Here is a 15,926-nt window from a genome sequence, read left to right on the forward strand (position 1 = left end):
GAATATGAATGTACTATGGGAGACAGAGAATGAATGAGAGATAAAATGGTCCCAATTTTGTGAACCATCCAATTTCTACATACTTATAATACAACAAAGAAAAAAAAAGAATAAATGTCATCTTCACTCTTAAAAAAAATAAATCAGAGAATTTAATCTTGAACATGATCACTTTTCATAATCATCTTCTATATTATCACTTTCAATATTATTTTGAGAATCACATGTGAATATCACTTTCAATATTTTTGCAAAAAGGTGACCCCTTAGATGAATCAAATTTACTAGTAACTTTAATAATGGATGATTCCTAACCTAGGGGGGCTAATTAACGAATAATCCATGATTATAATAGTAACTTTTTGGGAAAAGGGCCTTCCTTTTTACTCAATTTTTTTTTTTTTTTTGTATGATGATGGCCTGCAAAAGATTCTTTTTTTTGGATAATAATGACCCTTTTTATATATAAAAAATACGGAAAATAACGAAAATAATTAGTACTCCTACGTGCTTCCCAATTTCCCATGTCCAATTGTATGTTGGGCTGTGCACGATTAACGCATTCATTTTTAAAAACCCAAATTCTTCAAACTTCTTCAAACTGCAAAAATATCTCTATCTTCCATTTCTCAATCTTTTTCAACATAACCTAATTAGTCTTCTTTTCTTCTTCTTCTTCAAACATTCAAACCACATACTGCTCTTTAATTGAACAAGGTGTGTATTTTTAATTTCATTTAGCATTTTCCCAAAAATCTAAATGTATGTAATACTTTTTTTTGGGTTAGTGGTTGCATGTTTATGCCTCTATTTTAAAGATTATATTTATGTCAAACTTTTAAGTTTGATTTTTTGTTCTGTATTCATGCTGAAATATTTATAAGTATATATTGATCATCATGTAATGCAGATATCTCTCCATTTATGAAAACACAAAATCAAGGCATCAAGTATGGATATCGATGTATCGTATGCTACATTCCTCGTTTTCTCATATTGTCGTAGATATATAAAATGACATCATCAATATACACGACGTATTAACGGAGTGTGATTTCGTTTGCGGAAATACAGTGGTGGAGATGTAAACAAGAAAAAAAGGGATGTTTCATATGTGACTGAGAAGAGAAATCCTCCCTCATCTCAAAGCCCCAAAACCTTAAAACCTGTCTCCATAAGCAGAAGCCTCGGCTCCTCCCCCCCCGGGCAAAAGCCACTCCCAACTACCTCAAGCCGACGCTCTCATTTCTCATCAAAACCTTTAAAGGAGAATATTCTACCCCGGGGAGGAGGTCATTCGACAAGCCCCCCCCCCAAACCCCCAAACCAAAACCCAAAGGGGGTTTTCCCGCCCACCCGGTCGTTACGGTCCTCCTGTTCCCCGGGGGAAGACCGGTAGGGCAGTTAGTCGCCCCGCGACCGGAGCTTAAAAGGGACAAGGGAGGCTAGCAAACAGCATCTGTATGCTGGGGCTGGGGGCGGTCTCAAAAAGCCCTTTTTCAATAAAAGTGCTTCGAGAAAGAAAGACCCATCGGATCATATAGAAACAACATTGCTGGAGATGAAGAAGATAAATGGTGGGGAATCTAGAACTCGAGGATGAAACCCACAACAAGGCTGATTCTCCGACGGGCCAAAAGGGTGCTTGATGCTGATGGTGGGGGCCTTCTGAGGTTGAAACGCCCCCTATGACCTTGGAACAGCGTACGCCAGCAATGGGGAGGCCAGGCCCCACATTTTGAAGGGATGACAATGTGCCTAAAATTGAGTCTCCCCCTTTTTAGGACAAGATGATGCTGACCCTTTTAGTGAAGTGGATGATAGCACTACTAATCCTGATCACAGTAACCCCGACGAAGACGAGGGAGAAGAGGCAAAGAACTGGATGTGAAACTGAAGGAGGCAGGAGGTGCAGAAGGGGTAGGTGAGGATGGCGGAGAAGAGCCCAAGACTTCTCCGGGAAGAAGGACGTGGACTCTCCCCGGTCAAGAGATGACCTGAGCAGGGGGGAACGGGGGAGGGGCCGCTGGGCGTTTGAAACCGCCTTATCCCTGCAGGAGCATAAGTAGCCACAGCCCCAGAAAGTTGAAGCAATGATGAGTTAAATATGGTTTGCATGTCAGTTGATTGTGTTGAAGCTCATGATGTTGATGTATTGCTTTTGTTTTGTGGTTTTCAGTTAGCACCGTTTATCTGTACAAAAAACTACTGGGAAATTTTGGAGGAGTCCAAGCACATCTTTTGTCTGATTGTAATGCAAAAAAATTGGGTTGTCAGTTTGTCACAAAAAACAATTAACAGAAATAGGAATCCATATAAAAAATCGTCATTAACTATACATTTTTAATTTGATTTTAATGTATGATTTTCTTATGGGGGAAAAGGGAAAAAAAAATACGCGGAAAGTCGAAAAAAAACGTCAAAGGCGTGTGCACATACATTGAATTATTCAGTGGGGCACGAAGTTGCGTATCTGGGAAAATTTAAATTTCTTAAATGGGTTTCATAGTAATTCTCCTTTTCTAGATTATTCCCGAAAAGAATCCTCTTTCCCCAAACCCCCCATATAAACCGCAATTATCCGATCTTCCAACCCCTCGAAAACATTCCAACAAAAATCAATCAATCAATTAATCAGCCAATCAAAACCGTTTAATTTTAGCGGAAGCAAACGTTTCAGTAAAAAGAGATGTGCCTGGTGTTCGTGTGCGACAAGATGAGAGGGGATTGGGCGGCAGGGGGGCCCCCGGGGCGTGTCCCTTTCTGCGGGGAAAGGTGCAGGCTTTGGATGTGCAGAGCAAAGGGGATTCTGCTTGTGCCGCTCTATTTCAAACCAAGCGCAAATTATACTGCTCAATCTGTTCAAGGCGTTTGGTCGCCCAATAACCCAAATTTCCCCTTCATTTTTTTCCTTTTCTTTTTTCACTTATAACTTATACTACCGGTTTCCCTTTTGGACTGAGGATTTTTTATGAAGTTAGGACTGTATGGATATTGTATATATATAATTGTATGGATATTGTAAGATTATTGTTATACTTATATTTTATGTAATTATGTTTTTTTACAAATGCATGATTATTGTTTTTCTGTATGTTTATATTGCTCATGCTTGGAAATGTTAGTTTTCATAGTTCAAATAATTAGCATGAATTAATCTACAAATATACTAGATTACAAGACTACAACAAGAAACTTCTTAAATTCATCTCACACGCATATGAAATATGAATAATACAATAGTACTCGTATAGCTATAATCTACTACAGTTTTTCTACTATCTCCTGATTTATGGGTTTTTTTGTGTGGAGGGGGATTATTATTTGGATTTCCCAATTAACAGTTTAGAGGCAAATACAATCATCTATTTTTTAATTAGGATGAATAATGCTTCCTATTTATTTAATAATAATAACTACTACGCTGTTACACATTGACAACAACAATAATGGGAATCTTGCAACAAAAATTGAAGTGGTAGCTCGATATAAGCAAGAAACTCATCTAAATTCATTAATAAAAAAAGATTGAAAATCTGGGTCTCATCACTTACAGAGCTTGAGCTTTTGAAAAATGATGATACAGTGGATTTCGGGCAAGGCTTTGTAGCGAGGCAAGTAGCAAAGTTCTCAGGTTGTTCTATCCACAGCTTATGACGACGCCACCAGCTTTTAGCTTCTCCGACAAGTTTAATAACTGAGTTTCACCCTTTACTTCAAGAGTGACCTGCATTTACACAAAGAAAAGTGTGGTTAACAAAAGATAATAAATTTGCTAAAGATGAAGTTGGATACTAAAATGACAATGCCAGTCTTTGCTCCTTTGCTCGAGTATACATCTAATTCATTCATAGTAATATGAAGTTCTGTTTCAAATCAAGAACTCTTTGTAGTATTAGGCAACGAGTAGTTTACTTAACAGGTCTGTATAATTTACAAAAGCTGATTATATCATCCACATACAGAGCAGTTTGCAAATGGTTCAATAAAAGATAGAACATATTTCACCTGTTCACCAGGTTCTATTCTCAACTAACTGATCGAGAAGGATTATACATTTATACTGCATATCAATGTGCAATTAATAATGAGTACACTGACTCCACGATGAATCCTGAACTCCATCAAGCTCCTAGGCTTATGTGCGTCTACATATGTGGACCAAAGCACACACACTGCACTCGCTCTTACCAGTTCCTTCAACCGAAACTCATAAACATTTTACTCCGTACAAGGTATATTCAAATCCCTAATTACCTATCCAATTACTCCACAATATATAGTTAAGTTATGACAAAACCTGAATAGCAGCTTCCCTAGCTTGTGAAGCTTTTAATGGTCTCACTATCCAAACTCATCTTAGAATCATTAGATTACTTTCAAATGGCACGATAATATGGAGTCAATTGATTAACTCCTCAAGATCCACTAACCAGTTATTCTCATCAAGTCAAATGTTGCTCTCCACCAAACAACAAACTAGACAGCTAACAACACACATCTTCAGCAAAATAAAATGACTTCTCTACTAATCTAGCATAGAGCGAAATTAACCAACGCGAAGCATCAATTAAGGAATTATTAGCATCGGCATCAACAACAATTGGGTAATTGAATTAGAAACTAGTAACCTTGTGCATAGAATCGAGATTGGGAGGAGAGCAGTAGGAGAGAGTGTCTGGATCATCCTTATGAGTCCAAATCGCGGCGACGGAGGCATGGCAGCCCTGTGTTACCACGCTCCCCAGCGGCCACGTGTCGATTAGGTCCCTCCGCAGCACGATGTACTGCACCACAGTGTCCTGGGTGGTAGCGGCGGATTCCGCCGGTGCGTTCGCGGAAGCCGGCGACGACGAGTCCATTCGAGCGGCGGAGCGGAGAAAGACGGTGCTCTTTTGAGTGATTTTAGCTGTCCGGGTGTGAAAACTCGGTTTTAAAAGAGGGAAATGGAGCATTATCGAGGAAGCCATTTTTCCCTCTCTGGAATATAGAAAAGTTGGAAAATTGGATTAATATTCGCTTCATGGATTTAAAAATTTAATATTTTCATTATCATAGTATTATTTTATTTGAATTTCACCTCAAATTAATCAATTAAAATGTTTTAAAAAATATTTGAAAAGTATAAAGTTATTTGGACCATAAGAGCATCTCAACCCTTCCACTAAACTCAAACCTATTTTAGTGTAAATCTCACACTAAATATTAATTTTACTCCAACCATTTACACTAAACTCAAACTTCAAAGAATATTTTCTATATTATGTTTTTTTTACTCAAAACTTTAAGTTTTGGTTTAGTGTAAACCTAAAGATAGGTATTTTTTTCTAAAAACCAAAAATAAGATTGGTTTTTTAGTACTATGAATAAATACCTATCTCATTTTAGGTTTTAATATGCTTATGGAGATGGTCTAAACAAGATATAAGTTATGCACTAATACATAATTGCATTCAAATTAAGAGAAGAATATTCAAACTACTCAAAAAGAAATAAATTTCAAATGAAAGGTCACAAAATCCAGCATGCACAGAGACAACGTTCATATTTACTAATGTTACTTGTTTCCTTCCACGAAGGAATTCATGTAAAAAAGGTAAAAACACTTGCCCTGTAAACGGACTTCAAGACTCTTTCATTGCAAGTTAGCTGTGCAGTACTTGAGCGTCATTCCATCAACAATCTCTGTCGCGTTTTTCTTCTCGAAAGTACTTTGAAATATCAGCATCCAGACTGCAATGAACTTCCTCTGCAGTAATATACTAGAAATCAGGAAATTAAGGCTCAAAACAAAGTTAGTTAAGTGAAGATCACTTTATTAAGCTGCTGCATGCTTCATATGGCAGCGCCATTCTTGCTTGTGCTGGGTAAATCTTCACTCGTTTCAATTATACTCGTATCCTCAGCAGTTCCTTCGCTTGTCAATTGGCCATCAATATTTGTTTTACCTGCTGCAGAATCAATGTTATCACTTTTGCAATCCTATAATCAACTGTAGGTCTAGGCATTCATGATTTACCTTGTTCTACTTCTAAGGAAGGTAAAGCTATTCCATCACTTGTTGCTCGACTGACTGGTTCAGACACGGAGTCAGAAGCTTTATCTCCCCCTGTGTTTTCTTGCAGTGCATTACCAGAAGAGGAAGGTTGACTATTTCCAACTTCTTCCGACTGATTGCCCGACGCCACTGGTCGATTTTCATGTTCTTGTTCCACTGGAAGACAACCAGAGACTCCGGCCTGATCAGCAAGTTGATTGCTTTTACCAAGCTCTTTTTTCTCATTACCTAATGTAGATACGACTACATCAACCGCAGTTACAGGAAGTTTAGCAGATGGATTGGGCAATGCAGGCACTGCAGCACTTTCCTTTACAGATATTGCATTCAACACTGGGACAGCTCCAGTGGGACTAAGAGCTGCTGATGCTGCGGGTTTTGTTGAGCGACTTTGTGCTGGCTTAGCTTCCCAGTTTCTAATATGTTTGGTTTAGGAGCAGAGTAAGTGGAAATCGGTGCTTTTGCAAGACCATTACGAATGAAATGCACATTACTCGGAAGTTGATGGCCAATGCTTCCGGTTGTGATATGCACAACATTTTGAGATCGTGCAGCCTCAATTAGTGAAGAAGCATCTGTAGGAGTAGCTATGCGAGCCCCAGCAGCAACTGCAGCAGCTTTGATCATTGAGTCTGTGTCAGATATTGGGTTCACAGAAGGCCGACTAGCCAGCATCTGGGGTTTTGAAGGCCCTACTCTGGGAAATGGTTGATCTGCTGGTATGCAGAGGCTTTTGGAGGTTGATGCTGAACTTTTATTCCAGCTGCAAGAAAAAAGAGAGTTATGAGACGTACTAATCGATATGTACTAAACGTTACATATTATCAAGGTATCTTTCCTACAATGTACCAACAATCCAAAGAGTGATTTCTAAATGGATAATCAGTTGGCCGTGTACAGTCGAAGCAGTTGCTAAATACACTATATAGAGAAGATTACCAGCAGCCTTGTGGGAAACAGACTTCAAGTTGTCGCTCATAGGCCTATCTAGAAGCTAGGTTCATGGCTCGATGTGCAGCTGCAAGTTGAGTTTCAGGAGGTTGTGAGCTGGTACTACCCTTTGTATTGCCTTGCTTTTTCCTAAGAATGTACCACCTCTGCACAAGTCCATTTCATTCAATAGCTCAGCAACATAAACTTTTGTACACAATTATGAATGGCATGCAACTAATTATTGAATAAACGAGGAGACCTAATCAATATCAACAAATACCAACTGAAACCCATACCTCCATAAATTAACCAGAAAAAGATATTCATCTAATATACAATTGCAGATAACACCAAAAAAGAATGCACCAGTTAGTAACAGAATAGTTAAATTGCTAAAAAAGAAAGCCAATACTACTGAAGAGGCTCTGATCGACAAATAGCATAAAAGGAAAAACATTTGACAATCACTTGATGCTCTCTAGACTGGATAGAAGTTATGATGCATAAAATATAAGAAACGAGATGGAATACGTGAGATAGCTCTGATGCTGTTCTGTCATTTTTGAAATCCCATCTGGCAATATTTTCCCAATTTGTTCGCCATGGTTTTGTACAGAAGCAGTGAGTTTTGTGTCCTCTTCCAAAGTCCAACTCCTCCGTCTTTTCGAGAAGGCGGGTTCACTTCTGTTACCTCATCATTAAGCCTTTTTCACCACTTACTCCTGAAGACAGTGGTTGTTTTGGTACAGAAACAGAGATTGTAACATTTTCGTCCCCTTATTATATCCGAAAGATGTGAGTCATCTGAAGAAGCACACACAGCCTTTGTGTTAGGTATATTAATAGTCAACGGAGCCTCAATAGTGGAGTTGTTTGGGGGCTGAGGATTATTTGGATAGCCAGAAGCAATTAAAACCTGTCCCAAAAGAATTTACGAATTAGAACAAATATAATGAACCATATGTTTGAGCTTGATGCCTTCACAAGATCAGTAAACCAACACAATAGGGAGCTTATGAGATGGCTCAAGTTCAGGGCCATATAGATAATTTACGAGACTTTCGTCTAATCCAACAACAACCACATCGAGGACAGGCAGCATCTAGTAATTCAGTGATGAATAGCATAACTATTAACTACAACAAGACACCAATTTCATACAACCAGTATATTATTTGTCAAAATAATTAGAAAGCAAACTAAAGTTCAATAGTCCATCACTGAGTAACATGCAACAGACACTCCATAATTATCATGTCAAAACACATAAATCAAATCAACTAAATCGTAAATATGTCTTAATCCCAACATCAAAGACTTCATTGTGTGCGTAATTATCATGTCAAAAACACATTCATCAAATGCTTGGTCTGTATATTTTTCGAAACACAAGGATACCACTGTATGGACATACATTAACACACGCTGCAGCTTCCACCGAAGCTTCGCGGCCGACAGCAGGCAAAGGCTCCACCTCATGCTCTAAATCACTGTCATCATCCTAGAATCACAAGATACAAAAGTTACACTCAGAACTGCCATCTTTTAGATGTAACACCAGTGAAATTCCCCCTTCTAACAAGTTTCAGGGATTGCATAATCTTCATACATAAGAAAAGTAATTGAATTTCATCCAGTAAAAAAACCAGCATTAAAACAAGCAAGCAGCAACAAATTGCACACAATTTACAAATTGTATGAACAGATTAAAAAAAATGAGAAGGAATTTACTGACGAGGGGCTCAGCATCGTTGTCAAGATGATCAATTAGGGGTTCGCCGTAAGTGAGGTGGCGCCACAGCATTTGGTACTCCCGCGCGCCGGAAATTCCAGTGGCGGAATTCTTCACCACCTCGCGCCAGTTAATCTTCACTCCGGCGGCGGCTTGATCCACCTCTTGCAGCAAAGCGAGGACCGTGTTCAAGGAGTATCTAATCGTAGACATACGGAATAAAATACCGAAATAGAAACCGATAAAACTCTTATTTTCACTATGTTACCTCTGCAAGACGGCGGACATGTCATCTTCGCTGATAGTGCTCTTCTTCGATTTGTCCACCATTGAAGCAAAAGTGTTATTGCTTTCTTCAGTGAGAGTGGTATAAAATGTAATGGACGTTTCAGAGGGAGAGACAAACGGGGAAATAGTTACTCAATATTGTTAGATTTATACATATTTTAGCTGCTATTTTTATTCTCTGTAACGAATTTGTGCAAGTCAGATTATTGTTGAACGATTTGGATTTGCTATTTGTTAGGCATAATTTAATCGTTGTTAGCTTATCATGAATCGTTTATATTTATTTAAGAAATAAATACTCTCTTCTTGTTGGTACGAGCGTATTTTTTAAAATTTGTTACGAATAATGGATTAAAAATTAGTATAATATGAGATTTATTTTTTATATTAATTTAATAATAAAATAAGAGTGGAGTGAGTTGGTGGAGTGTAGGATAAACTTATCATATATTATTGTGAATGGAGTAAAATTGCAAAATATAACTCTAATTGTGGAATAGATAGAGTATTTATTACGTTTAATAGATAGTATAAAATGTAAAAGAGAATAAACAAGTAGGGGGAATATAGCAGACAGTGAATAAAGTAAAAGAATAAAGTAAGGAATAAAGATTGAAGTAAGAATAACAAAAATGTTTATTATTATTCCCTCCATCTCAAGCCTCAAGGTAATTGAGGCATTTATTTTAAAGACAATTTAAGAAATTGATTTGTTAAAGTTTAAAATGGAGAGAAAGTAAGAGAAATGAAGAGAGAAAGTAAAGTAGACGTGGAATAAAGTTTTTACAAAAATGAAATAGCTCAACAAACTTCGACAAACAAAAAAGAATATAACTCAATTACTTTTGGATAGATGATACTCCTCCGTTCTGAAAATTTGTCATATATTTTTTTTTGTCCGATCCCTAAAAATTTGCCATGTTTCACTTTTACCATTTTTGATAATGGACCCATATTCCACTAACTCATTCTCACTCACATTTTATTATAAAACTAATATATAAAAATACGATTCACATGCCATTAACTTTTTCAACCTACTTTCTATTATACTACCTCCGTCCCCCAAAATTTGCTACACTTTGACCAGACACGGGTTTTAAGAAATGTAATGGAAGGTGAGTTGAAAAAGTTAGTGGATTGTGGGTCCTACTTTAAAGTATTAGTTTTATAATAAAATGGAGTATGAATGAGTTAGTGGAATATGGGGTCCACTACCAAAAATGATAAAAGTGAAGTGTATCAAATTTTCGGGACTGACCAAATGGTAATATGTATCAAATTTTCGGGACAGTAGTAATTCTTAAACCCATGTCGAGTCAAATAGTGACAAATTATGGGGACGGATGGAGTACTATATACGAAATGACTAACTATGAGGAACTTCCTACAATGAAAAAATATTCAACTATGATAGAACTTCCCAAAATAACTTTCTACACCACTTTTCCTATTCATGGACGAGGAAAAGTGGTGTAAGAGATCCATTCGAAATATGTCAACTTATTAGTAGTGTATTAGGAAACGTAGTATGCAATTTTTTTCTTTTATTAAAAAAGATCTTTTTTCCTAACAACTTGCAACCATATCAATTATTCAAATTTGAAATGGAAACAAAGATATAATGATTTAAAATGGTCATTTATCTATAAATACATCAACTTTTGATATTTTATGATTTTTCCTCTAATTTTAATATTTTATTCTAGATATAAAAATTATTCTAACTTTTTTTTAAAAAAAAAATAAATTTTCTTTAAATTGAAGACGTTGTTTGAACAGAAGTAAGTAATTTGTTTGTAAATACATAGACTTTCGAATGTGTCTAGAAGTTTATCTAGTAAGTACTTAATTCGTTTGTAAGAGCATCGCAATGGGAACGAATGTCCCGACGGACATCAAAAAACACCTCCTAGTGTCATAAGGATATCCCCTGCACCGCCACGTCATAAGAACATCTCACTGTACAATAACGGACATTGCAAGGACATCCCGGACATCCACAATAATAAAAATTCACAAATTCACAAATTCACAAATATGCAATTTACGGAATTAAAAGTTCAACGAGCGTATATATAGAATTTTTTTTTTTAAATAAAAAATCGGGACGTCGTCGTGGCACCGCAAGCGGACATCGCCGGAAGGCCGCGGATACCTCACTTCCGCCGGAGACGTTCGCGTCCGCCTTCTCCCGCCCAATGGTGGATGTCCTGCGCGGATGCCCGACACGTTGGTCCGACGTCCGCCGGGACATCCGCCATTGCAGATGTTGGGGAGGGTGGTGCGCACCCGAACTCCACATTAGATGATATAGTCCGCTTTGGACAAAGCCCTGCACTTTTGCTCTTGGGTACTCCCCAAAAGGCCTACCACATGTTATAGGTCACCAGGTCACCACATGTCTTGGTCGAGACCACGCAGAGACATTGGAGAACTTGCAAACACAACCACCAAACTCCGAGCCACACGAGCCCACCCGAACCGGGCTCGATACAACCTGTTGGTCCCGAGCCACACAGCCCAACTCGAACCGGGCTCGATACAACGTTGGTCCCGAGCCACACAGCCCAACTCGAACCAAGGCTCGATACCACTGCTGGGGATCGGTGGTGCACACCGAACTCCACATTAGTATGATATAGTCCGCTTTGGGCAAAGTCACATGGTTTTGCTCTTGGGTCTTCCCAAGCAGCCACATACTAATGAAATTAGGTAGCCCATTTATATGCTTCAACTCTTGTCCATTCTTCAATATTTGTCCTCACAGAGATGCTCTAAGTACATAGACTTTCAAATGTTTCTCGAATTTTAGCTTACTTTGAAATTTTTTAGAATATTCCTCTATCTTTGATATTTCTAGAAGAGTTCTTCTATAAATAGAAGTGGCTTCCTTTCCTCATTTCGAAGGAGCTCTTCTATAATAAATTAATTTTACTTCTTCTATCCCAAGATAAGCGAAACACTTCTACTGGACACGAGATTTAAGAAATTCATATTTAAAGAGTTAAAGTAGAGAGAGTAGAGTATGAGAAAGAGAAAAAGTAGAGAAGTAAAGAGATAATAACGTAGGTAGAAGAAAGATGATTTTATTGTAAAATGAGAAATGACATGAGTATATCGTGGAATAAATAGAGTATAAAGTTTTTTCCTAGATGTTAACGGTGGAAATGTATGTATCTATAAAATCTTAAGATATACTGGAGTATTTATTTAAGGAGAGACAACAAAGGAAGATTTGTTATATTGTTCGATTTATTAGATATTTTAGCTTCTATTTTTATCTTCTGTAACTAATTTTTGCAAGTCTAATGAATATAGAACGAACATAAATTTTACTAGTACTATACTAGATACTTAGAGCTTTTGGCTTTGCTATTTGTTGGTTACTTTATTATTGTCGTCAGCTTATTTGGATTGATTTATATTGTCCGATAATTATGTTTTACTCCTCATAGTTAAGGCAAAATTTAGTTCTGGGGTTTTTGGGGTTACCGACCCCAACTCGATACCTAGCGGTTTTGAGTACCAAACTCGAAATTATGGGTTCGATATTTGGTGTAAGAACTTTTCAGATTTTAGGTGTCCAAACCCGTATTTAGTCCCGATTCATACCTATTTATGGATATTATTTATGTTCTTTCTTGTTAATTTGTTATGTCTTCAATATACAATTATGTTTTCTCCATTTTATTTAAATTTTCATTAAAAAAATTTTTAAAAATGTTTATCATAATCTCTTTTGAATTTGACTTATGCCAAAACTTTCTTTTATTTAAAATTAAGTAGTGTCATGTCTATTATATTTACTCCATATTTAGAGTCTTTGAATCATAGTAATAAGAAAACTAAAATATTGAGCAATGTTTATCAAGAACACTAACCCAACCCAACCAACCACTTTTTCAATATTTAATTCATTTCTATCTCCCCCAAATCATCTTCCACATCATCAAGATTCATCCAACCCAACCACCCACATTTTCTTGGTTTATCAATGACCCCCCAACCACACTATTATATATTTATTTTTACATTATTTTTTAATATTATTATTAATACATGAAATACTTATTATTATATATTTATAGGAAAACGTAATAAATGCCAAACAAAAAAATTATAAAAACAAACAAATAAAAAATATACATTACAATAATTGAAATATGAAATTGAAAATACAAAATTTCTGCCCATACATAAGATGAAAACTGACATTCAATTGCAATTGCAAATTTTCCCATATATGCTAAACCCAAATCATCTCAGGAGCTTTGTGAGCTTTTTCGTTTTGAAGTTGGGCTTTGTTTTTCATGTAAGGCTAGACTCACAATCCTATTCATAGAATATATGAAATCATTATTCGCATCTCCATCTTCATTCTCCACGACTACTTTCCAAATCGATCTTGAATAAATTCCCCTGATCACAATATTCCGAATAGTGCTTCTTTCATCTTCCACTATCATATTGTGCAAGATTAGAAAGCAATCATTTTTGTCCCCATAATATCACGATCCCAAATAAGACATGGACATTTGATAAAAGCAAAATGAGCTGCAAGACACCAAAAGCTCGCTCAACATCTTTCGCGCAGACTTGATGTCGAGCAAACAACTTGTGCCTCATCGTTTGTGGACCGGTATAGATTTGACAAATGCCGCCCATTGAGGATATATGACATCAGTTAGATAATATCCCATATTTTCGTGGCCATTTACCATATGTAATAACTTCGTGCCACCTTCCAAAATATCATCAAAAACGGAGATTGATCAAGCACATTTATCATTTCCAACCCGGAGTTCCAATAAAGCATGCCATATCCACGATCTTGAGATGCCACGCTTTCCAAGATGATTGCTCCACTCCCGTTTTCCGCATATTGTCCACCCATGAAGTTGGACAATTCTTCCATTCCCAATGCATGCATAATACTACCCAACATCCTGAAACCCACGTTGTTCTCCAATATGCGTAGTCTTGCCAACTCTTCTTCATTGGGCTTTTGCAAGTACTCATCGCCGAAGTTAGAAATTACACCTTCAACGAATTTCGATGAGGATTTGCAAAAAGAGTTGTCCCTTCATTCTCAAATTTCGTCGTAAAGTCGCCCGCCCCCGAGGCCAACATCCTCATCGTCGACATTTCTAAATTGCGCATACCAAGTCGACCGGTAGATCACGCTTTTGCACAAAAAATTTGTCGTGTCGACAGCTTGTTCATTATTTTTTCGAACAAAGGTTTTCGATGCGATACCTTATTCAAAAAATCTGGGGATAGATTGGATCTTACAGCATCGCTCAAAAATAATATCATGACCCTCCGCTTTCCCTTCAATGTATCTCCTTTTAGCTCTAGTCGTCGCTTAGGTGTGAAGACAAGGTTTTTGGGCCAAATAGCTATATCCTCGATTAGTTGATCGAAGTTGTGATTTTGTTCAACAATTTTTTCTTCCCATTCATTGTCTTCGAAGATTGAAAGCTTCAAAATTAGAACTTGATGACATTTTTTAGTAAGAGTGGCTCAATAATCGAGGGGATTTATTTTAATTTTCTAAGCTATAAGAAATATATGAAGTAATTTATGAGCATAGGATTCCACAACTATCATTTGTGATCACATGTGATATCCTTGGATTCCCCCAAAATTTTTAAAAAAAATGACTGTAAATTTCATACTTAGATTTTCGTGATCACTGAGTTTCTATTAGATTCCACCACACTGTGATGGAGAAGGCTTGTCATTTAGTCATATTTCCATTATTCATGATACCTGGGTTTCTATTGGATTCCACCAACTGTGAGTGGAAAATGACTTGGGCATGTAGCATACTTCCATTATTCTTGATCACATGGGTTTCTACGATTCCACCACCATTTGTGGAGACATTTTATCTATTCATGCTTTATTAAGGGCTTATCCATAAATTGGAAATTACATAAGCAACAAAAATTAAAGGTTACATACTTAACAAAATTGAGATTACATACTAAGCAAAAAATAAAGTTACATACTAAGATTTAAAAATTTAAAATTACATACTAAGCAACTAAAGTTACATACTAAGAAACACACATTGAAAATATATAAACTACGATCACTTCCCAAACAACTCGTATTAGAGCGTTTCAGATCTTCTTCTTTTGAGTTAAGTCCCTCCTAGCCATCAACGGAGTAAGGATAGTCTTTGATCTTCCGTTCCGAATATCACATTCCCTTTCACGTGTGACTCTCATTTCACGCACGTCAGCTGAAATCATTAGGAATTGTATATGATGGTGTTGCAACTCTTTTGCCTTTTCTTTAGCCTTACTTTTTTGATCTCTCCCAATAGGACGTGTAATGTAGAAGAACGACTCCGGGGTGGAGTCGATTGAGTCCTCCTTCCTCACTAGTCTTTGACCTTTTGAGCTCCCACGACTTTTTCAAGACTATCTTCATCCGGCCGAAACACATTGAACAAACATTCAATTTCAATTCCCACTTGGGTGTATTCATCACCTCCTCAAAAACCTTATGGTGAGTAAACTTTTTCTTACCATACAAGTTGTTTGGGGGTTTTCTCAATGTCCCTTTTAGATTGGCCACTCGTAGCTCGATCATGCGAGTTTTTATGCACCAATCCACTTTGAGACATTTGCATTGATTCGTTTGTAGCGTTGTCTCAATGACTCCGTACTTCTGGTTGGCCCATTGTTGGATTTTCTTTTCTTGTTTGCTCATACAGATCGAACATTTTTCCACAGATGGAAACTAGTTTGGTTGGTGCCAACAATCTTTTTGAAAGACCAAAGGACATTAATGTCATGTCTTCTTGCTCACTCCAACCATGTGAGGGGTTTTTGCACTCGTGTTGGTTTTTGATTTGTCTTTGCTTGACGGGTTTGGGTTTTTAACCGGACTTTGAAATTG

At 37.1% G+C, this 15,926-nt stretch overlaps 1 protein-coding gene, 1 long non-coding RNA gene and 1 pseudogene across 2 annotated transcripts; all 3 read right to left on the reverse strand.

The window, feature by feature from the left end:
- Positions 1-3,382: 3,382 nt before the first annotated feature.
- Positions 3,383-6,463, reverse strand: LOC125211278 (annotated as a pseudogene).
- A 9-nt stretch (positions 6,464-6,472) lies between these two features.
- Positions 6,473-7,639, reverse strand: LOC125211279. Its single transcript, XR_007174491.1, has 3 exons — positions 7,523-7,639; positions 6,998-7,155; positions 6,473-6,821 (listed from the first exon to the last, which is right to left on the reverse strand). It is a non-coding gene; the product is annotated as an uncharacterized LOC125211279 (long non-coding RNA).
- A 61-nt stretch (positions 7,640-7,700) lies between these two features.
- On the reverse strand, positions 7,701-9,132 carry LOC125210157. Its single transcript, XM_048109733.1, has 4 exons — positions 8,992-9,132; positions 8,727-8,922; positions 8,406-8,492; positions 7,701-7,907 (listed from the first exon to the last, which is right to left on the reverse strand). The coding sequence occupies exons 1-4, from the start codon at positions 9,051-9,053 to the stop codon at positions 7,701-7,703; spliced, it is 552 nt and encodes a 183-aa protein (XP_047965690.1). The 5' UTR covers positions 9,054-9,132.
- Positions 9,133-15,926: the final 6,794 nt, after the last annotated feature.

The sequence above is a fragment of the Salvia hispanica genome, chromosome 3 (genome assembly GCF_023119035.1).
Source record: "Salvia hispanica cultivar TCC Black 2014 chromosome 3, UniMelb_Shisp_WGS_1.0, whole genome shotgun sequence".
NCBI classification, from domain to species: domain Eukaryota; kingdom Viridiplantae; phylum Streptophyta; class Magnoliopsida; order Lamiales; family Lamiaceae; genus Salvia; species Salvia hispanica.

Bases quoted from the DNA above. Each gene is read 5' to 3' on its own strand.
- LOC125210157 (XM_048109733.1), bottom strand. From the start codon at position 9,053: ATGGTGGACAAATCGAAGAAGAGCACTATCAGCGAAGATGACATGTCC. The intron at 8,923-8,991 runs GTAACATAGTGA...GTCTACGATTAG, and splicing joins ATGTCCGCCGTCTTGCAGAG to ATACTCCTTGAACACGGTCC. The intron at 8,493-8,726 runs GTCAGTAAATTC...TTGTGATTCTAG, and splicing joins ACAACGATGCTGAGCCCCTC to GATGATGACAGTGATTTAGA.